At 35.5% G+C, this 19,560-nt stretch overlaps 4 protein-coding genes across 5 annotated transcripts in view; 1 reads left to right on the top strand and 3 right to left on the bottom strand.

Moving 5' to 3' along the window:
• The window catches only part of LOC149775849 (leukocyte receptor cluster member 9-like), a 48,213-nt gene extending 44,455 nt beyond the window's left edge, over window positions 1–3,758 (bottom strand). For both annotated transcript variants that reach the window (XM_089943625.1, XM_089943624.1), the window contains exon 1: window positions 3,327–3,758. The gene's annotated coding sequence lies outside the window, so the exon portion shown is untranslated. The remainder of the gene's footprint in view (window positions 1–3,326) is intronic.
• Window positions 3,759–7,746: 3,988 nt separating this feature from the next.
• Window positions 7,747–8,965, bottom strand: LOC149775848 (uncharacterized). Its single transcript, XM_089943659.1, has one exon. It carries the CDS (start codon window positions 8,963–8,965, stop codon window positions 8,393–8,395), a length of 573 nt encoding a protein of 190 aa, XP_089799785.1. The 3' UTR covers window positions 7,747–8,392.
• LOC149775846 (uncharacterized) lies at window positions 8,962–18,354 on the bottom strand. The gene is made up of 4 exons (XM_089943660.1): window positions 14,432–18,354; window positions 13,256–13,313; window positions 12,891–13,067; window positions 8,962–9,218 (listed from the first exon to the last, which is right to left on the bottom strand). The coding sequence occupies exons 2-4, from the start codon at window positions 13,269–13,271 to the stop codon at window positions 8,962–8,964; spliced, it is 450 nt and encodes a 149-aa protein (XP_089799786.1). The 5' UTR covers window positions 13,272–13,313; window positions 14,432–18,354.
• Window positions 9,233–12,883, top strand: LOC149775847 (uncharacterized). The gene has a single exon (XM_089943626.1). The coding sequence runs from the start codon at window positions 10,848–10,850 to the stop codon at window positions 11,775–11,777; it is 930 nt and encodes a 309-aa protein (XP_089799752.1). The 5' UTR covers window positions 9,233–10,847; the 3' UTR covers window positions 11,778–12,883.
• Window positions 18,355–19,560: the final 1,206 nt, after the last annotated feature.

The raw sequence follows: 19,560 nt of genomic DNA, 5'->3' as shown, positions 1-19,560 counted from the left end.
TTATTTCCGGCACGTTTTCCTCCGATGAGAACTTCTAGCCGCGATACATCATTGATAACATTATCAGGGCAAACAGCTAGACCAGATCCGGTTTTTGATTGTTGTTCTACAATTCTTGGGGCTAAAACATCTTGCGGTAAACTTTCAGGAGATGTTGTTAAACCAATTATCGGCGACATAGTTGGCTTGGATTTTTGACCACGTGGACTTTGTTCAGATGCAACCTCATATTCACTTAACGGGACTAGGTCAGTATCTGCTATCCTCCGCCGTTGTTGTTGTAAAGGTGTAGAAGATTTCTGCTGGGAGGATTCTAGTTGTTCTACCTGTTCGTTATAAACTTCTTTTACTTCTTCAAGGAGACCTCTGTATTCTAAATCATCGTCTCTGGCTTGTTTTTTGTTTTTATATATACGATATATCCATTTAATAAAATTATCATCATTCACGGTTTCAAAACCGGGTTTTAAGATACTAGATTTATTAAATATACCAATTAATATTTTTCTGGGCAGTTCTTCTCTTGGAGTTTTTCTGATATCTTCAACAAACCCTTCTCTAAATTTTGCAATCAGTCCAGTATTTTCCGCTATTGGTTTGGACGCGAGTTCAGTACGAATTTCCCCAATACCTTCAAGTATTTCTCCGACGGCGGATGGAGGTTGAGTTGTTGGATCTCGTAAAATCTTTTTTATTTGTTTGGTTCTTCTAGCAATCTTTTCAGTCCGCGTAGCAGTTTGTTTTATCGTTGGAAGAATACCTTGTTTTCGTTGTTCTTCTTGTTCTCGCAGCATCCGTCTCCGTTCCGCAACATCCGCCACATCTTCAAAAGTCTTAGGCTCTCCCAGTAAAGCTCGCTCAGTGACCACCGCAGCTTTTTCAGTGGCTGTTGTAACGGGTTCAAATAATTCTTCTGCACCTGTTGCAAATTCAACTTGTGCTAGCTGCCGTGCTTGTAATTTTTCTCTGACACTATCACGAACAGGAAGAAATTTTTAAATCGCCGCTAGTCGCTCTCGAGCTAGTTTAGCAGAATGTGATTCTCCAATGTTGGCCATTATTGTTAACTTAAATTTTTAATTCACAACAGAAATCCTAAAATGATTAGCAGCAGAGAGACTACGCCACCAACGTCGTCGTCGACGTCACCCCGGTGAAGAAACTATTATCGATAGCGGCTGGTTATCGCTGTCGAAATAACCCCGTTGGCCAGAAAAGAGGATTTAGTCATCATAGTTTCTGGCCGGAAGGGTTTATTTTGCGAAATAAGACCTTCTATCAGAAGAGTTTTTGATAGATGGTCCTGTTTGACGAAAAAGTTGGTGGGCCCAGTCTCTCTGCTGCTCTGCAAAACCAACAAACTTTGATTTGATGTTCATCGCCAACACCATAATAATAATGCACTTCACTGCATGAGCAACACAAACAAAACAAATACTTTTAATACTGATTAACTTTTTTCAAACAAAGGCATCCTTTTCAGTTCATTTTATGAATTAACTGGATTAAATTTGCATAATGAATAATGAAATTTCAATGAAGCATAGTCTTATTCTGACTTTTATGCATATTTTTTATTGTCAACAGTAAAGTTCTGCATTTAATTTCAAATGATAGTAACACTGATACCAATATCTACTGCAAGTTTTGTAGACTATCAAAATATGGTAAGAAATATGAGGTGCATTATTGAGATCTATAGTCTGACCATACATCCCTGTTTGTTTGTACCCCCTACCTATTTTAATAATGGAAAATTTAATGTGATAAAAAGTGCAAGGAACTTAGTCAATTGACCTTACGCCAGAAGGTAGATCGCTCCACCTACCGAACACGTGACTTGACAACCTCTTAACCTCCGACAAACATTCTGTGAAAATGGCAGGTTTGATAACATTAAAAGATATACCAGACGATATTGGTGAGCAATATTTGCCATATGAAACAACACTGAGAGACAGAAAACAAAAGCATTTATCCATCGCTTGCACTTCTCTAAGTTACGTCGGTATGTGGAGAACTTGCCCCATGGAGAACTTGCCCCCACGTATCTGGAGAAGTTGCCCTAGAGTGGTTGGAGAAGTCGCCCCAATTGGTTGGAGAAGTAATCCCAAAACTTGTCACCCAAATAACCTTTTTATAACATAATTAAGTCATCTTTTACTTGATTCATTATATATATTGATATTAACTAAATTAAAGCAATATCATAGTAATATTTATAAGGACAAAATTAAGTCTGTATATAATCTAATGAATGACGACAGTATAGTGATTAAAATGGATGATAAGTCAAACACTATTATTATTGTGAATCAAGATGATTATGTTAAAGAAGTTGAATGTCAATTAGAAATTAAATAAAAATTTCAACATGCATTAATGAGATCGCTAAAAATAATAATTCCGTATGTGAGGAATTTGATACTTTCCCTCTTAACATACATACACCTCAATTCTACATATTACTCAAAACTCATACAAATCCTAACCATAATTTACCTTTATATTTTCCAGGACGACCCATTATATCAGGTTGTAATTCATATACTGAAAACCTATCCAAATTTATTGATAGTGTTTTACAACCTTTAATGAAACTACTTCCTTCATATATTAAAGATACAACTACTTTCATTAAAAAGTCAAAGTCTATTCCACATCTATCTGATAATTTCAATCCTGGTATCATTAGATCACAGGGGCTCGTTACAAAGAAAATCAAGGGATGGGGGTTCTAACCTGTAATAATATAACATGTTATATTATTACAGGTTAGAACGCCCATCCCTTGATTTTCTTTGTAACGAGCCCCTGTGATTAGATGTAACATCAATATATACCAACATTATGCATGCAGATGGTATTGAAGCGTGCAAATATTTTCTTGATAACAATCCTAATAATAGCACACTATCTAGCGAAGATATTTGCAAAATAATAAAAACTTATCTTGGAAAATAATTAATTTCAATTTAATAATGCGAATTACATACATATAATGGGTAGTAATATGGCTCCTATCTACTCTTCCCATTCGTGGCTGAATTAGAAAAGGATTTTATTCAAAACGTAAAGTTTAATCCATCTCTTTGGTTCAGATTTTTTGATGACATATTTATGATCTGGAAGCATTCAAATGAAGAAATGAAAAAAAAAAAAATTATTGCCGAGTCGATATCGACAGATGCAGCTTGTCGGAGGAAAATGGCAGACGTAAACAGTGCCTGGAGGTGTGTATAATAGCGCTCGCTGATTGGTCAATCGAGCAGAATGATTGACAACTGGCGATAGGTCAATTCATTCACTGATTTATAATTTCTAACCTGAGTAGTGTCCCTAACACTGTGATCAACTGATCAACTGCGCGTTTCAAAACAGTGTCTTGCAGTGCACATCCGCGAGAAGAACCGGAAGTCCACAGCTATGTGTGATTACAGATGTTGTCTGCTTCCGATATGGACAGTGTCGAATCAAGCAAAGGAAAAGAATGACAACAACAAATTTGCTTTTCACGTGGATTTAACAAGCGGTTTTATTTCAATGTCCATGTGTGCAAAGGGATATAATTCCAAACTCTCCACGTAATGGTAATTTACGGAATTATCCGGCAGTTACCGAATAGGATGAACTACGTCATTATGTTGTCTGATGGCAATAAGTAGCCCATAGTGTACGCAATATTGCGCCGTTTGTATGGAAAGTCCGTTAAGCATGAAAGGTGCAGGGGATACCAGTATTAATGCCGCTCTGGTCTCAGTCAGGTTAGAAATTAAAAATCAATGATTCAATTGACTTAGTTCTCTGCACTTTTTATCACATTAAACATTTTCGTTACTGAAATCAACAGGGGTACAAACAAACGGGGATGTATAGTCAGACTACTCGACTGAGATGCTGACAGAAAAGAGTCCAAAGTAATGCATTTCATTTCTGTTGCCCTATTAATATTACATCTTTTCAACGCCGTGCGCATAATAGGCCGATATATCGCGAGTCAAAATTAAATATTATTTTGGACAGAATATTCTGGTGACAATTGCCTCTTTTCAAATGGTAAGCATCGCTGTATTTTATTTTCGTCAATCGGTCGAATTCGGTACACAGGGGCTCGTATCGTTGCTTACAATCGACCGGTCATACATGTACTGTATACCGGTAATAAATACAAGGGAGGACACTTCTCTCCTTTCTCACGCGACCCATTTAAGAATAAACGCTGTTATTTCAAGCCACATTTCGCGTAGCGTAATAAATTTGGTACCGATATTTAGCTCAGGCATTCGACTGTGTATCCCTGTCAAAAGTTTGACTAAACATCGTACCTTTAAGGAATGCCAAATCATTTTCACATGGTACCGCTCGACATGTACCTGATCGCGCCCGCTTAATATTCAGGAACAACGCGCTGAATGGAATACTGCACTCTCATTGGCCAACCGAAAATGACGTACGCGCCTATTTATAAGTTATTCCGGGAAATTTAAATTGCTCGGTTGTCCAGAAGAAGCAGACGGAAAAAAAAATGACGGAATCACACATTGTTTCATGGTAAGAATGATCAAAATGTGAAGATCATCTTTTGTTTTAAATTTATTAAACAATAAAGATCATAACTGTTTGCATATATATATATATATATATATATATATATATATATATATATAATCCTCATGAAAGTGATTTGTCATCTGTCAATAATAGAAAATGTAAATAAAAGAAAGCCTCTCCATTTCTGAAAAATCTCTGCAGCTTGCCTAAAGCACCCTTTCAGACTTGAGATTTAAAGCATGCTTTGATACATGTATCATCGTATATGAAAATTCATCATGAGAATACCCCTCCTTTCCTCTAAATACAGTGACATGCATCAGTTTAGTCCTTATCATTTCTGTTATAAATTATGTGAATGTTTTCAGCATTTGTCTGCAGAATGCAACAAAAATATCCATGCATTCTGAAACAGATACTGCAGTGTTGGGCTTCAATATATCATTAACTAATTATATGAGAACATTTACAACATGTATTTTACAGATTTCTAAGATTGTAATTATTTGGTACCAAATGTAGGGTGGTTAATCTGTTTTGAGAAATTTAGCATTTCCTATAGGTATTCCAGCTTGACTGATGCAGTGTTAGAAGTGCTTTCCTACTAACTGCATGTATAAAATGTTAGGATTTTAAGCATAATATCTTTACATTGTTCATTGTTTATAAATTATTTTCTTAGTACACTAGATTGCCAAAGTTTAATTGTCACTGAGGCATTTCATGAGGGTCATGGGTGCATGATCACAACTCAATCTCTGTTTTGAAGAAAATATATTATTATAGGTTTTTTTAAAGATTACACAGGGGGAGAAGACATTGTCGCAGCCCATGTACCATTCTGTCAATCCATCATTCTATTAATAAGTGTACTGAATATCCTCTAACACTGCTGAATATAATGGCATGACACTATGGAATATGATTGATGTTCGTCAGAAATGTTCATAAAAGTTTTAGAATTTGATATTATCTCTTATGTGGAGAAAAGTGGATAAGACACTGTTTTTCAGTATCTTCAAATTTGTGTATGCATCATAATTGAGAGCCATTATATTACCTATATAATGGATTTTAGGATAAATCCATTGGACCATGAACAATGTGTAAATACATTTTTCTCCTACATTCATACTGTTGCAAGTTCTAATTAACTCCATATTGTAATATACTGAATGCATGTAGGTCATAAATATAACACTGATCCAAACACTATATACATATTTCCATAGCATGAAGTTACTCCCACTGACATAGCTGGGAAGCACAGGGATTTGCAATTATGAGAAATATTGAAAATTCTAGTGCACTTATTGGTAGTACTCGAACTAATAAATAATGACATTGCCAATATTATTCCTTTATGACGTCACCTGAAAGTCTACAGTCTGGACATATCCATTCCTCCTCCTGAAGCTCCTGTTCGCATTCATAATGATGCCATGTATCACACATGTCACAACAAACACTATCAACTATACAGTCCTCCTGACATCTTCCACATGGCCACTTAGCTGTCTTTGATCGTTTCCCTTTTCCCTTTCCCCGTCTTTTTCTTTACTGCTTTCCTTTTCACTAGTTTATTCAGGCTTCCTTGCGGTTCTGAGGTGGAAGAATCATCTGATCTGTCTTTCCTCAACTGACTTTGCTTAGAGCTTACTTGTGCTTCTGAAGAAGTAGCTTTTACTTTACTGTCTCTTCTCATTTGAATTTGCTTCCTGTGTGCTTCTTCCTTCCTAGCCTTAACTTTTCTCTTGAATTCTCGTCTAAACTGTGCAGATGACATTAACAAATACTTACTCACTACCTCCTCTTTTAACTTCTGAACTTGTACAGAGAAATATTCATCATCTTCAATGTTAAAGATCTGTGACCACTGTTGGTTCAGTGTCTCTTTAGCAGAACCCTTGATGTTACAAAGTCATAAAAGCTTTTGCCATACAAATTTACATTTTCTACTGTTTCAAGTTTTCTGATGACTTTGTCTAACTCTTGGAAGAAATGAAAGGTTTTATCACTTACACAGCACAGACCACTCCTTACATTTTGCTTTCTCCGTATCTCAATCATGGAAACCTTATCATCTGATGTTTCCATTAGGTCACTTTCATATTGGATGAGTGTATCTAACATTGTTGCTTGGTAGTACAACTGGTTCACATAATCTCTGGAATTATTGCTGTACAAGTTTTTTCTCACAGCATTTCTTTTTCTATGTCTGAGTGATGCAACACACCAACCCGCTATATATCTCAATTTTGCTCATCCACTGCTTGTATCTTCAAAGACTTTTCCTTCTTTCTGTGACTGTTCTATTGCTTTTGCTTTTAATGGATCAGAGATATCAGCCACAAGTTTTGCTCTCAGCTTCATTAATATCTTAAAAGCAACTCTATAATGGATACATCTGAGATCTGTGCACAAAAAAGCTGCCTTACATAACTTCTATACTCTTCTGTACTAATAAACTTTGTGACTGCAGCATAAAATGAAGTCAATGTTTGGTTCCTGATTCTGACACAGTGTCTTGAAATAAGCAGGGATCGTCCTGGGCTTCGCCAATGTCGCAAATTGCGATTTTTTTTCCTTATTGGCGACAAAAATATCCCATCTGGCGATTTTTTTGGCGACATACTTTTTGGTTATTTAATTTGTACATACAATCAATGATTTGGACTGGATAAATTAAAAGGCAGAACGAAAGGAAGCCACAAACTTGACTAAGCAACGCATTGGAATCAATCTGTTACACAAACAATCCTTTGTTCTTATTGACAACCCCATCTTTACAGTGCATTGTTACATCATAATCTGCTTATGCTGACATCTGGGTTGAGTACTGTATGCTGCGATACAGTCAATCATGCTACCGCACTATACCTACAACTGACCGACTTCTGAAGACGCGAATAGAACAGATACAATTAATTGTATGGCTAATCCTTCTGGGTTTTTTTTATACATATACCAATACAATAGTTTTGCTGAACCTTCATAGAAAACTGATAAGCTCTGAAGTACCGACTACTGTGTATAAATACAAAGCAAATGGAAAAAATCTAAATCACAATTATATCTGTCACCAGTGCGGCATTTTGCTCATTGATCTTTTCCTTTTGCCATCAGTCCTGATTTACGGCTGCAGAGACTTAAACTCCGCAACAAGAAATAGCAAAAAAGAACAGTTTTGCATAATTAATAATAATTATTTATTTCTCAAAATACAGGAGTGAAAGAATCCCTAAATTGGGTGTGAATTTATGCTTATATATACGGTCCAATATTGCCAGGTGTAGACTCGTGTAAGTTTCATTCGTGGGAATGGAGATCCTATTTTTCTTGTCGAGAAAATTTATACAGCATTCAGTGATCATTCTTGGGATTTAGGAAGCAATTCGCTACAAGCTTTATGAAGCTAGCCATGGGGGTGGGGGGCTGCTGAGAGACTACTGGTGTCACCTGTCAGCACTGAGGACTGTGAACGTGGATTCAGTAAGATGAACCTCATAAAAACTGACATCAGAAATAAGCTCTGCATCTCATCTCTCGAGAATTTAATGAGAATCAGCATGTACAGATGTGAAAAATTAGACGTTGAAACTGCATTCAACAAGTGGACAGCCCTAAAATCGCGATGGATCTTCATGTAACACTTTGTAACATTTTGTTAATGCTTGTTGTAATTAAAGTATTAACTAATCCATCTTTTGTAATTTTCATTGCCTGTTACATTAATAGACTAAATTAACACTTGGAAAAATGTACACTACTTTTTTTGGCGACACTTTTTGAAAATTGGCGACAAAATATTGAGGTTGGCGATTTTTTTGGCGACAGCTTTTTAAAAGCCAGGACCATCCCTGAATAAGCATTTGAGCTTGAAGTAAATATTTCTGGCAAAAGACTCGGAGACATGCTTGTTGGCTTTAATACCATGTATTTCTGTATTCAAGTCATTCTGTTCCTGAGTATGTGGGATCTTATAAGTAATCATATCTAGCAGTTCATCTGTATTTATTGCTGCAGGCACTGGACTATCAGAAGTTTGTCTGAAAGTACTTTCAAGTATATCCATTGTTTTTATCACCCCTTCATCTTCATCACTGTCATTTTCAATATCTTTCTCTTCCACATCTGTATCATCACTGTTGTCAGCATCTCTGGTACACCCCTGTTTATTCGCAGGACAGTTTGAATGGTCTACATAAGTAAGCTTCCTACAGCATGTTTCATCAACTGGACAAAATTGAGACTCATAAAATTTCTTGATAAACTGAGGTTGACTTCTGACTAGACAGAATCTGAAGTTCTTCACTCTTAGTCCCTTCGTTGATTTTGCCCTGCCAACAGCCACCCCAATTTGTCCAGGCATTGTCATGTTTCTGCAATCGATTTCAAGTCTATCTATTGTCATTCCTCGGGTTTATAGACTGTAAAAATGTATCTTTGTATTTCAATTGTCTTATCAATTCTATGAAACTTCACTGTAGCACTGTCCTTATGCATCTCAACAACAATCCCTGTGAGTCCATTTACAAGTTCATCTGACAAATTCACATTCAGAATTATAGGAGCTCCTACTTTAAGGTACAAATGCTTCACAGCTCGACAAGACAATAATGCTGCTATATCACCTTCATCTGCGCTGTGATATACCTTGACTTCACCTGGATAAAAGAAGAAAAGTTTTGACATACACACACTTTGATTTTATGTACATACTTTAAAGAATGTTTTACTGTATCTGAAAAGACATTTTCCACTTACACTACATGAAGACTGAAATGTATATAAATATATATTTAATAACAGTGTTATGTACAAGTCATGCTTAAAATTTTTTGGAAAACATGCCTAACTTTTATCCATAACTATAATTTGTAACTGTATACAAGTAGTTTACATACAATTGGATGTCAGGGTTGCTTTTATTTACAATTAGATTGGTTTTTCCATTAGAATTACTGATGTGTCAAGTATGCATTTTCTTTTTAGAATATTATCAGGTGATTGTGTTTATATATAGGTAGTTCGTTAAATGGTAAACACCAACTCATTCCTTTCTAACAATCAGTATATAAAGGAATTTATTTTAATAATCCGATTTTACTGTTGTGTTGTTCTAATCAAATAATATAATCAGAGGAATTATTTATCAGAAATATTCATTGGAATTATTCAAGTGTTCCATTATTTTTGGGGTAATACACAATTTTGGATGTATGTCCACTTATTTAAAGATATTCTGGTTTATATCACTCATGTATGTCAGGACATTCTTCTTACTGTAAGTTGATAGAAAGACTCCAAGAAGATCAAGAGGGGACTATAATATTTAGTGACCTAAATGAATGACTGTAAAGGTGTAACATCAAAGGCACTTTCAACACTTTTATTAAAACTTTTCCCTCATATAAAGGTCAGACAACGCAATTCAGGCAAGAAGGAAGTATTTTATGAGGGACTTTCTTACATCTCAAAAGAGAATTATCCGAATGATGTAAAGATAACTTTTGATGAACTAAGAACCTGTATTCCTAGAGATGTGACAATTCTACCCTCATTGAAAGATTTGATAATTGATGTCGTATCTTCAGTTAATGTCAATGGCAGTATTATCATGAAAACAATCAATATGTCAGAAACAAGGTGGACACTTACTGTAAGAAACAAAACTGTTGACCTGAGTAAATTAGGTATTAGCAATGAATTTTCATGTACACAAAGATGTCTGCAGAGGATCATAGACATTGTCAAGAAGATGTCTGTATGCAGTGGTGTGTCAAAATTGGACTCCTCTATACCAGAAACTTCACTGACAGTAACTGAAAAGGTGAAACAGCACAATTCAGATAATTATATATGGGTGCTGCATTCCAAATTTTGTCATCAGATTGTTCCGTGGAGATTAACCAAGTATTGTCGACGCTGTCAGAGTCACAGCACATAGAAAAAGCCAAGCACACATGATAATGACAAAGGGGAGACAGTTGAACTAAGTGATGAAGATAGCAAAGACCTCAAGAAATGTTTAGAACAGTGCTTTCCCAATGCACCTGAGGATATGAAACTTTTACTTAAGTCTCAATCTGCTGCTCTAAAGGCAAATAGTCCAAATGGAAGAAAATGGAATAAGAGAGTGATTAGCATTTGCCTGGCACTATGGGTAAGGAGCCCACGAACATACCAGGATATAGTAGACAGTACCATGATGATCCTTCCAACAGGTCGGCATTTAAGAAGGTACAAAAACAGTTCCACAAGAAGCAGGACCACAGGATGAAGTTTTTCTGTGGATGTACCAGGCTGCAAAAGATGCAAATGTTCCTGAGGAGGGATGGGCAGGTGGTTTGATTCATGATGAAACAAAAATTCAACAGGATCTTGTACTGGATATGAGAGGTGGCAAGCCTCATTTAGTTGGATGGGTTGACACTGGGGATGAAGGCAATGATCTGAGAACTGTAGAACAGGGAAAAGTTGAACAAAAGCTAGCAACAGAAGTAATACAGATATATTTCTTGGGACACACTGGCTTCATATTCCCAATTTGTCATTATCCAGCATGTAGGGTGAAAGCTTCTGAACTGCACATCATGATATGGGATGTCATTGCTAGGTTGCAGGATTGGGGATTTTCTGTAGATTACATCTTACAGGATGGTGGTGAAGAAAACAGGCAATTTATAAAACCTCATTTCAATCCATTAGATAGTAAATACATGGCTGTAAACTTAGTGAATCCAACTAAATCAGCTGCAATGTCCCAGGACACTTCGCATAATATGAAAAAAATCAGAAATGGTGTAATGAAAAGTGGTGACATAAAGGATCTTCATACAAGGAAGCTGAAACTGAATGGAAAGTACATTTTGTGGAAACACTGGATCAGTGCAGTTCACTGGGATCAGGAGGTGCACACCAGACCAATACATCACAAAGTTTCAGATGCTCACTTGTACCCAAATTCAGCAGAGAAGATGCGAAATCATCTGGCAGAAGAAATGTTGGATTCTAATGCTCTGTTCCTGATGAAGAGTTATCAGGCAAGCTTACCAGGTGGATCACACCTTAACAGTACAATAGAACTGCTAGAAAATACCAGCAAAATGATATCTATTTTCAGAGATCATAGGCGTGTCAAGATTGTTGATGATGAGCGTATGCAGTATTTGTACCATATTTTGCAATGGTTTTACAAATTGGCGTATTTCAGCCAAGAATGATGAAAGCATAGCCATGGGTGAAAGATCAAAAAGTTTACTATCAATTTAATGCTGTGATGATGTGGAATCTCTGTTAGTAACATTTCCTGAGATATGCAAGAGACATCTTGATGACTTCCCTCATAGTGGGGTAGTGCCATCAAGGTTTAATACTGACGTTTTGGAAAATCACTTCTGTCAAGAACGTGGTTTTCACAATGGGAATGCTACACATCCTTCTTACTCAACGTATTGTTCAACGGTCAATTCTGTCGTACTGGGACAGTCACTGAAATCTAGTGGCAGAAAATCAAATAGTGGTATTGCTGCAGCTAAACCATTTACTTTTTATGTGAATGAACCTTTAACTAACAGGAGAAAAAAGCAGGAGTATCTAAGAGTTTAAGTTTGCTGCTTTCACACAGCATGCACCTTAGAAGAATATTTTTGTATGCTGTTAAATGTAACCTTGTTTGTGAAAAGAAAATGGGTTTAATCAGGCTGCTGTAGTGTGTGTCATGTGTGTCTGTGTGATTTGGATTTTTAATGTAACTTTAAAAAAATTTCAATCACATCACCATGATGTCTGAAGTGTGTCAGTTTATAGTGATATCTAGCACTGGGGCATCACACCGCAGACATGTAGTATTAGGTCTCACCCAGTCACATTATCCTGACACCAGGCTGACTAGTCCTAACACTGATCTCTTAATGCAGAGCGCTGAGTGAGAAAGATCTAAGTACCATTTTTATAAGTCTTTGGTATGACTCAGTCAGGGTTCGAACCAGCAACCTACCACATCTGAGGCAGATGCTCTAACCACTAGGCCACTGGAGCAGTCAGGACTGATGTAGAAAACATTTTCAAGAAATTGTTCTTGATGCTACAGCGATAGTATAACAGCAGTGGTCTGACTTTAATTGAGAACTTAACGAAGAATTTAATGTGACTCGGACCTGATTTCAGTGGCATATGGAAAGTTGGAGTCCATAAATAGATATAGAGAAAAGCATATTTACTGAACAGTCCCTGTATGGCAGCAGTCTTTCCAAAAAGTTGAAATTTATGACAGGGACAATAAAAAGCTACTGCAAGCAATTGACATTGTAAGTTAATAAGGGATCTGCATTTACCTTCCATGTCCAGTAAACTGTCCGAGTTGCACTTTTCAACATCATAATTTAGGGCAAACAATTTGATGGGCTGATCACCAGGTGGTAGTGGATGTTCTAATCTTTGTAGCAGACTTTCTGTGTCTTTAGATAACGGTACACCCTCACTTAGTTCATGTACAGCTTTGATTAAGTCTCCTGTAAGGTGTTTAGAAAACAAGTATGTGTGAACTCTGTATTTTGTTTGTTTATTTCACAAATATTTTGTTTATTTATTTCACAGGCAAATTTAAACATGTCACCTGTGTAAAAATAGCAATGTGAAAATTTTGCTGCAAATGTATTTAGAAAAGGCTGTGTTTGTATGCATGTGTTCCCATGCTTACCTGCTCTGACCTTCATCCCAAAGTCCCAAGTTTGAGCCTATTGCCTCTTGAGCAGGTCCTTAAAGGATAAAGAGCTGGATGTGTGACTTCATCTTTGCATGCCCATATATGTGTGTGTGTGTGTGTGTGTGATCTTAACAGTTAAGATATTATGGGGGGTAGAATAAGAATGTACCCCCTTGGTCAATTTCATTTGCATGCATACATTTTTTCTCAATGTTCATTTTATATTTGGTAGCATAGTGTGAATCTCAATAGTTTATAAGTTCTGACATAAGGGATATGATCCTTGGGTATAGACACTGACCTATTCGTACAAGTCATCTGCATGTTTTTATTTGTCTCTAAATGGCCATAAATTCTATATATGGTTATATGATGGGGATTTCATTGTCATGATGAGGTTTGTATAATAAGCATATATGACACCTCTTATGCAAATCTGTACTAACCCATTTTGATCATATCTGTAACCAACTACATAAATCATATGTGTGAATATTTATGCATATATATTAATTTGCATCCATCCCCTCTCTCTCTCTCTCTCTCTCACACTCACACACATGTATAAGTTCTCATCTGAATTGTGTCCGAGTTGTTGTGGATAACTTGGTGTAAGACACTGAATTCCTGGTGTGAAAATCAGAGAAAGTAAAAGTATGGTATGAAATGAAGATGAAATTACTGATTGAAACATGTGTTGTCTATTCCAAGTATCTTTAAACAGGAGTGTGCATATAATTTTTTTTTTTATAGTTTATTGTTAAAAATGTGTTCAAAGAAAAATGGTATTGTCACTGGTGATAAACTGATAATATCATTCCTATGGATGGTATCTTAAAGAAAAACCGAGTGATCATGACTATTCATTGACTGCCCAACATGATGCAAAATGTTACAAATTTAGGGATTTCAGGACTACATGTATTACTGAGAACTTAGTATGTTTAGGTAGCTCCTCTGTCTGTCTCTGTCTCTCTCTCTCTATATATATGTGTGGGTGTGTGTGTGTGTTGAAGTTTTTACACATATACATCCAAATATTGGTGAAAATGATAGAAAGAACAGAAATAAAAGATTTTCAAAGAGAAGGAAGATTTTTTTGTTTTGTTTTATCTTTTCGTCTTTTTTCACCTGAGGTCTGTTGTTATTAAAATATAATGTTCAAATTACCTTCTGTTTGTCTGTGTACTTGTGACAGAACATAATGATGTGGAATCAGGCTGTGAATCTTCTCATAACTGATAATGAGTTCTCCTCTATCATGGTACATATCATTTAGCACAGGCTTCAGTTGAAAGAAAACACCAGAAACAATGATCTGAATGCCACCAAATGGGAAATTGCTTTCCTTTACTGTTCTGAACACCTTCTCTATTTGCAGAAAGAATTTCAGAGATAGCATGGAGATTTCATCAATAAAAAGAGTGTCAACATTCATAATCCTTCTTTTAATATCTATCATATCATCATCATTTTTAATCTTATCTATCAAAAAAATCATCGGGGAAACGACCGTCCTGAATGCCCGAAAACTTGTGTATTGTCATTCCGTGCAACTGAGAGGCAGCTATACCTGTACTGGCTGTCAAGTAAACTGTTTTTCCCATTTCTTTCAGTCTTTTGCTTAAATTGTTAACTAGGAAGCTTTTACCAGTGCCAGCCTGCCCTAATATCATGATATTGTGACCTGAAATTGCGGCGTGTACGATATCTTCCATCATGCAAACACGTGCCAGCATCAGCAACACTACGATCCCAGTGAAAACACCCGCCATATGTCAATGTATTTCAGCCAATCAAAAAATTAAAATTAAAAATCTAAGCCATCATGCGTTATTTTCGGTTGGCCAATGAGAGTGCAGTATTGCCCGACAACATTGTACATTCAAAAGACAGTGACGTACCAACGCTTAACTCTCGGACGACCATCGCATTAATCCAATCCGGCGAATTAACCTTTATTTTCACCATTACAGTCACAAACCATTTATATTAGAATCTACCAGACAGAAATAGCCCATTCTACCAGTTTCTACTATGCAGTAAATATGCGTTAGGGTACCGAACACGGCGCAGAATCTGTTATCTTTTAATACTAGGGAAATTTAATAATGCGGTGTCAATAGATTAGTTGAATTTGCTCAGAATAATGAATGCATCATGAAAATGTTATTTACAGTATTATATTACTACTATTTTCAAAAGCTGTAAATAAAATGCTCTCACTCTGCACATACATACATACATACATACATACATATATACATGCATGTGTGTATTTGAGAGAGAGAGATAGAGAGTTTTGAAGATTGAATATTGTAACCTTCCCGGACCTTTGAAACAAATTCTTCAGGTATTAGATGAACTATTACAATTTCAGTACAAATCTTTATATCATTGGCACGAGCACGGTATTAAACAGTGAAACATGTTTCTCTTCTCTCACCTTCTTCACTGTCATTGTCATTATTAACGACGGTAAATCTCTAATAAACAATATTGTATTCACAAGTGTTTTTTCTTTCTCATCGTCATATGTGATAAATGTATCATTCACGGTCCTTCTTTATCCTTTACCACCACCACGTTTTTCACCTCATCATTATCAATGGTATAATTACCAGGTAAAGTATCATTTGTACCTCTCTAATGTCAGTATTACCATAAATGCTAAATATAAGTAATTTTTTCATTCGTCATCTGCATTTGCTCTCTCTCTCTCTCTCATCATCATCATCGGTAAATCATACAAGAATCATTTTGTTCTCTCTCGTATCATCATTAATTGTAATGTATCATATTACATATTGATTATATCCGTAGTATCAGCTTTTCTTCTTTCATATTGTTGTTTTTTTCTCTCTATCATTATCATCATCATCATAATAAATAGTACATCTCTCATACACGTTTCATATTCTATTCTTCACTATTATTTTCTGTTATGAAAAAACATCCGTACAAATCTACCAGGTTCAGCATCCTTCTTTAATATTTGAAGTGTGATGACGTCAATAACCATTATTTCTACTATCCGAAGAACCAATTCAAGAGTAATTTCCCTTTAGTAACAATTGTACTAACAACAACAACAACAAAAGAGATAATCAATCTGTTTCCCCTGTCTCTATAAGTAAAGTGAAATAACAATATTTCTTTGTGCACAGAGTACTGTAATGTAAAGTGACTTTTCTTCTTTTTTTCTCACGGCTAAAGCGAAGGCATACGAAAACACACACACCCTCTCCCTCTCTCTCTCTCTCTCAGATTTGTTATTTCAATGCAACATGACAAAATCATCACATATGTTTCTAACGTTTATAGAGAAAATTTGTTTGCAAAATATTAAACCTCAATTTGGAGCTATCATTGTTCATGTTAAATTTTCCATTAGTAAGTAAAAACGTATTTCTAATACTAAATATGATATCATCAGTGACCCTCTCTCTCTCTCATTTAGATACACCCACGATAGGAATTAAATAATCGCACGAGCTACTGCACCTTGCAGAAAGTATTGTGCCTGCACAAAAATTCAGGTGAAATTAAGGGACCTTTTCGAATCCTCGATTAATATGGGTAAACTCTGACATCGAAGAAACAACTCCTACAATGGACATAATTATATTTTATACTGCATGCTTCATTACACCATCTTCACCTCGAACTAACCCGACTGGTTTCAGAATGTTTAAAAAAAATCATAAGTCTCGCATATAAATCTCAGAAGAAATGTCATATTATAAGATCCCTATTGCCCTATACAAATTCACAACTGTTTTATTTATTTTATTTTATTTTTAATTCTGCACCCATAATATGTGGAATACGAGCATTTACATCAGTGATCATAACATTCTCACCAGGAACCAAAACAGTTAAAGGTAGTATCTAGCAATGGTCAAAATCATTCCTAAGTTATTTCAAATTCTGTGTCCATGATCAATCTAGGAACTTCACGAAGCGCTTTTACTCTGTCATGTAGTGCCTAATAAAATGGGGTATGTAATACCGCTCAAATTATTGCATCCGTACTGTAAATCAGCCTCTAGATTCGTGTTTCTCTACAACACAATAATAAATATAGTCTAGTCTGTAAATCTACATAAATCAACAAATATCATAAAGTTCTTTCGTTTCATGTTCCTTCAAAGCTATATGGACATGTGCTATGAAGTACCGTATGAATTCTAGCACCCGTATCAACAACTAACTTATACATCTATATTTGTATGTGCCTAAGTAAAATGTATTGGGCTTCCTTCACATCAGTCTACCGTTTAAATTTTAGCATACTTGCTCAGAACCAACTTGTATATTTCTCTTTGTAAATGCCTGAGTAATATATATTGGGCTTCCTTCCCATTTGTAGACATCAATTTATCTCCATGAAGAAAACAGACATTCACAACATAAATGATAAAATCCCCGCTGGGAACCAAAACAACTTGACATATTTTTTATTATACTATAGTTAGGTTATCTGAAATCATGTGAGCTGTATAAATCAACAAATTTCATAATGTTCGTGCTTTTCATGTTGTTTCACTTACATCAAAAAAATTTGTGCACCTCAGCTATGATGTGACTTATCATTTTTTGCATCTGTGCTCAGAACCAATTTGTATATTTCTCTTTGTAAAGGCTGGAATCATATCTATTTTGTTTCTTACACATATGTACACGTCACATTATCTCCATCTATATCATTTAATATCTCTTCATCTTTAGGAATTGTAATTTAGCAGCTTTATTCTTAAATCATTGACCACAAGAAGTGGTTCCTATGTAAGGTAGCTATATTCGTTTCTTTGAAGCGATGCATCTGCGCTCAGAACCAAGGCCTTCTTACAGCTGTCTGTCACATCCCACGTTGATTCCAAAATAAACATCAGTACAACTATTTTTTTTCACAATAACGATCTGACACTAACCACCAGTAAATGAAAGGACTATTCCTTATTTTAGACAAAAATCGTATCACGAGGATATATAGTATAACAATCCACCAGTATATTCATTACTGCAGGTTCCATTATAACATCCGTGCCTAAAACCAACATTTCCTGGTGAAAGGAAATTACACAAAAGTAGAGTTCCAGTACTCATACATCTTTCAGAACAATGACAAAATGAATAAGATTTTCACTGCAGCATGCATATATATATATATATATATATATATATATATATATATACATGTATATATATATATATATATATATATATATATATATATATATATATATATATATATATATATATATATATTCACGTTCTTTTCCCAATCATGTGCCGATAACATGTACCTGAGTTATGAAGTAACGTATCAATTTTTGCATCCGTGCTCAGAACCAATTTATATATTTCTCTTTGTAAAAGCCTGAATCATATGTATCACATTTCTTAAGCATCTGTACACGTCACATTATCTCCATGTATATCATTTAACATCTCTTCATCTTTAGATATTGCAATTTAGCAGCTTTATTCTTAAATCCGTGCTCACAAGACCTGTCTCCTATCTAAGGTACCTAAGCTCGTTTCTTTGTAGCGATGCTTCTGCGCTCAGAACCACGACCTTCTTACCACTATCTGCCACAGCACAAGTCGATGCCAAAATAAACACAAGTAAAACTAAATGTTTCAATAACCACCAGTAAATGAATGGACTATACCTTATTTTAGACAAAAATCGTATCACGAGGATATACAGTGTAATGACAAAATGAATAAGATCTTTATTACTGCATAAAAATTCACGTCCTTTTCCCAATCATGCGCGGATAACATGTAGAAGATGGACATTTACTTCATCGATGATAACATCCCCGCTGGGAACCAGAACAACTTCATATATTAAATACCATGCTCTAGGTAACATCTTTAATATTATATCTGAAATTCTGTGTTCTGTATAAATCAACAAATTTCATACTGTTCGTGCTTCTAGTGTTGTTTCACTTACATCAAAGATTCATGAACCTGAGCTATAAAGTACCGTATCAAATTTTGCATCCGCGCTCAGAACCAATTTATATATTTCTCTTTGTAAATGCCTGAGTCATATATATTTCTCTTCGGACACATCTGTACACGTCACATTGTCTCCATGTATATCATTTAACATCTCTTCATCTTTAGGTAATGTAATTTAGCAGCTTTTGTCCTAAATCGTTGAACACAAGAAGTGGTTCTATGTAAGACATTCGTTCTCAAAGATATCCGAACAAAATTCCTAACTAGAAACCCTTTCATTTGCTGAAAACAAATAACTGGCTGTAACGACATTTAATCAA

This window comes from Sinohyriopsis cumingii, chromosome 19, assembly GCF_028554795.1.
Source record: "Sinohyriopsis cumingii isolate HCF-2022 chromosome 19, ASM2855479v2, whole genome shotgun sequence".
Taxonomy (NCBI): domain Eukaryota; kingdom Metazoa; phylum Mollusca; class Bivalvia; order Unionida; family Unionidae; genus Sinohyriopsis; species Sinohyriopsis cumingii.
The sequence above is the reverse complement of the archived record's forward strand: the minus strand, read 5'-3'. Positions and strand labels throughout refer to the sequence as shown.

Excerpts from the sequence above, each read along its gene's own strand:
- LOC149775848 (XM_089943659.1), bottom strand. The coding sequence starts at position 8,965 with ATGACAATAGATAGACTTGAAATCGATTGCAGAAACATGACAATGCCT.
- LOC149775847 (XM_089943626.1), top strand. The coding sequence starts at position 10,848 with ATGTACCAGGCTGCAAAAGATGCAAATGTTCCTGAGGAGGGATGGGCA.
- LOC149775846 (XM_089943660.1), bottom strand. Across the intron at positions 9,219-12,890 it reads CAGTTTACTGGACATGGAAG|GTGAAGTCAAGGTATATCAC; the intron begins GTAAATGCAGAT and ends TCTTTTATCCAG.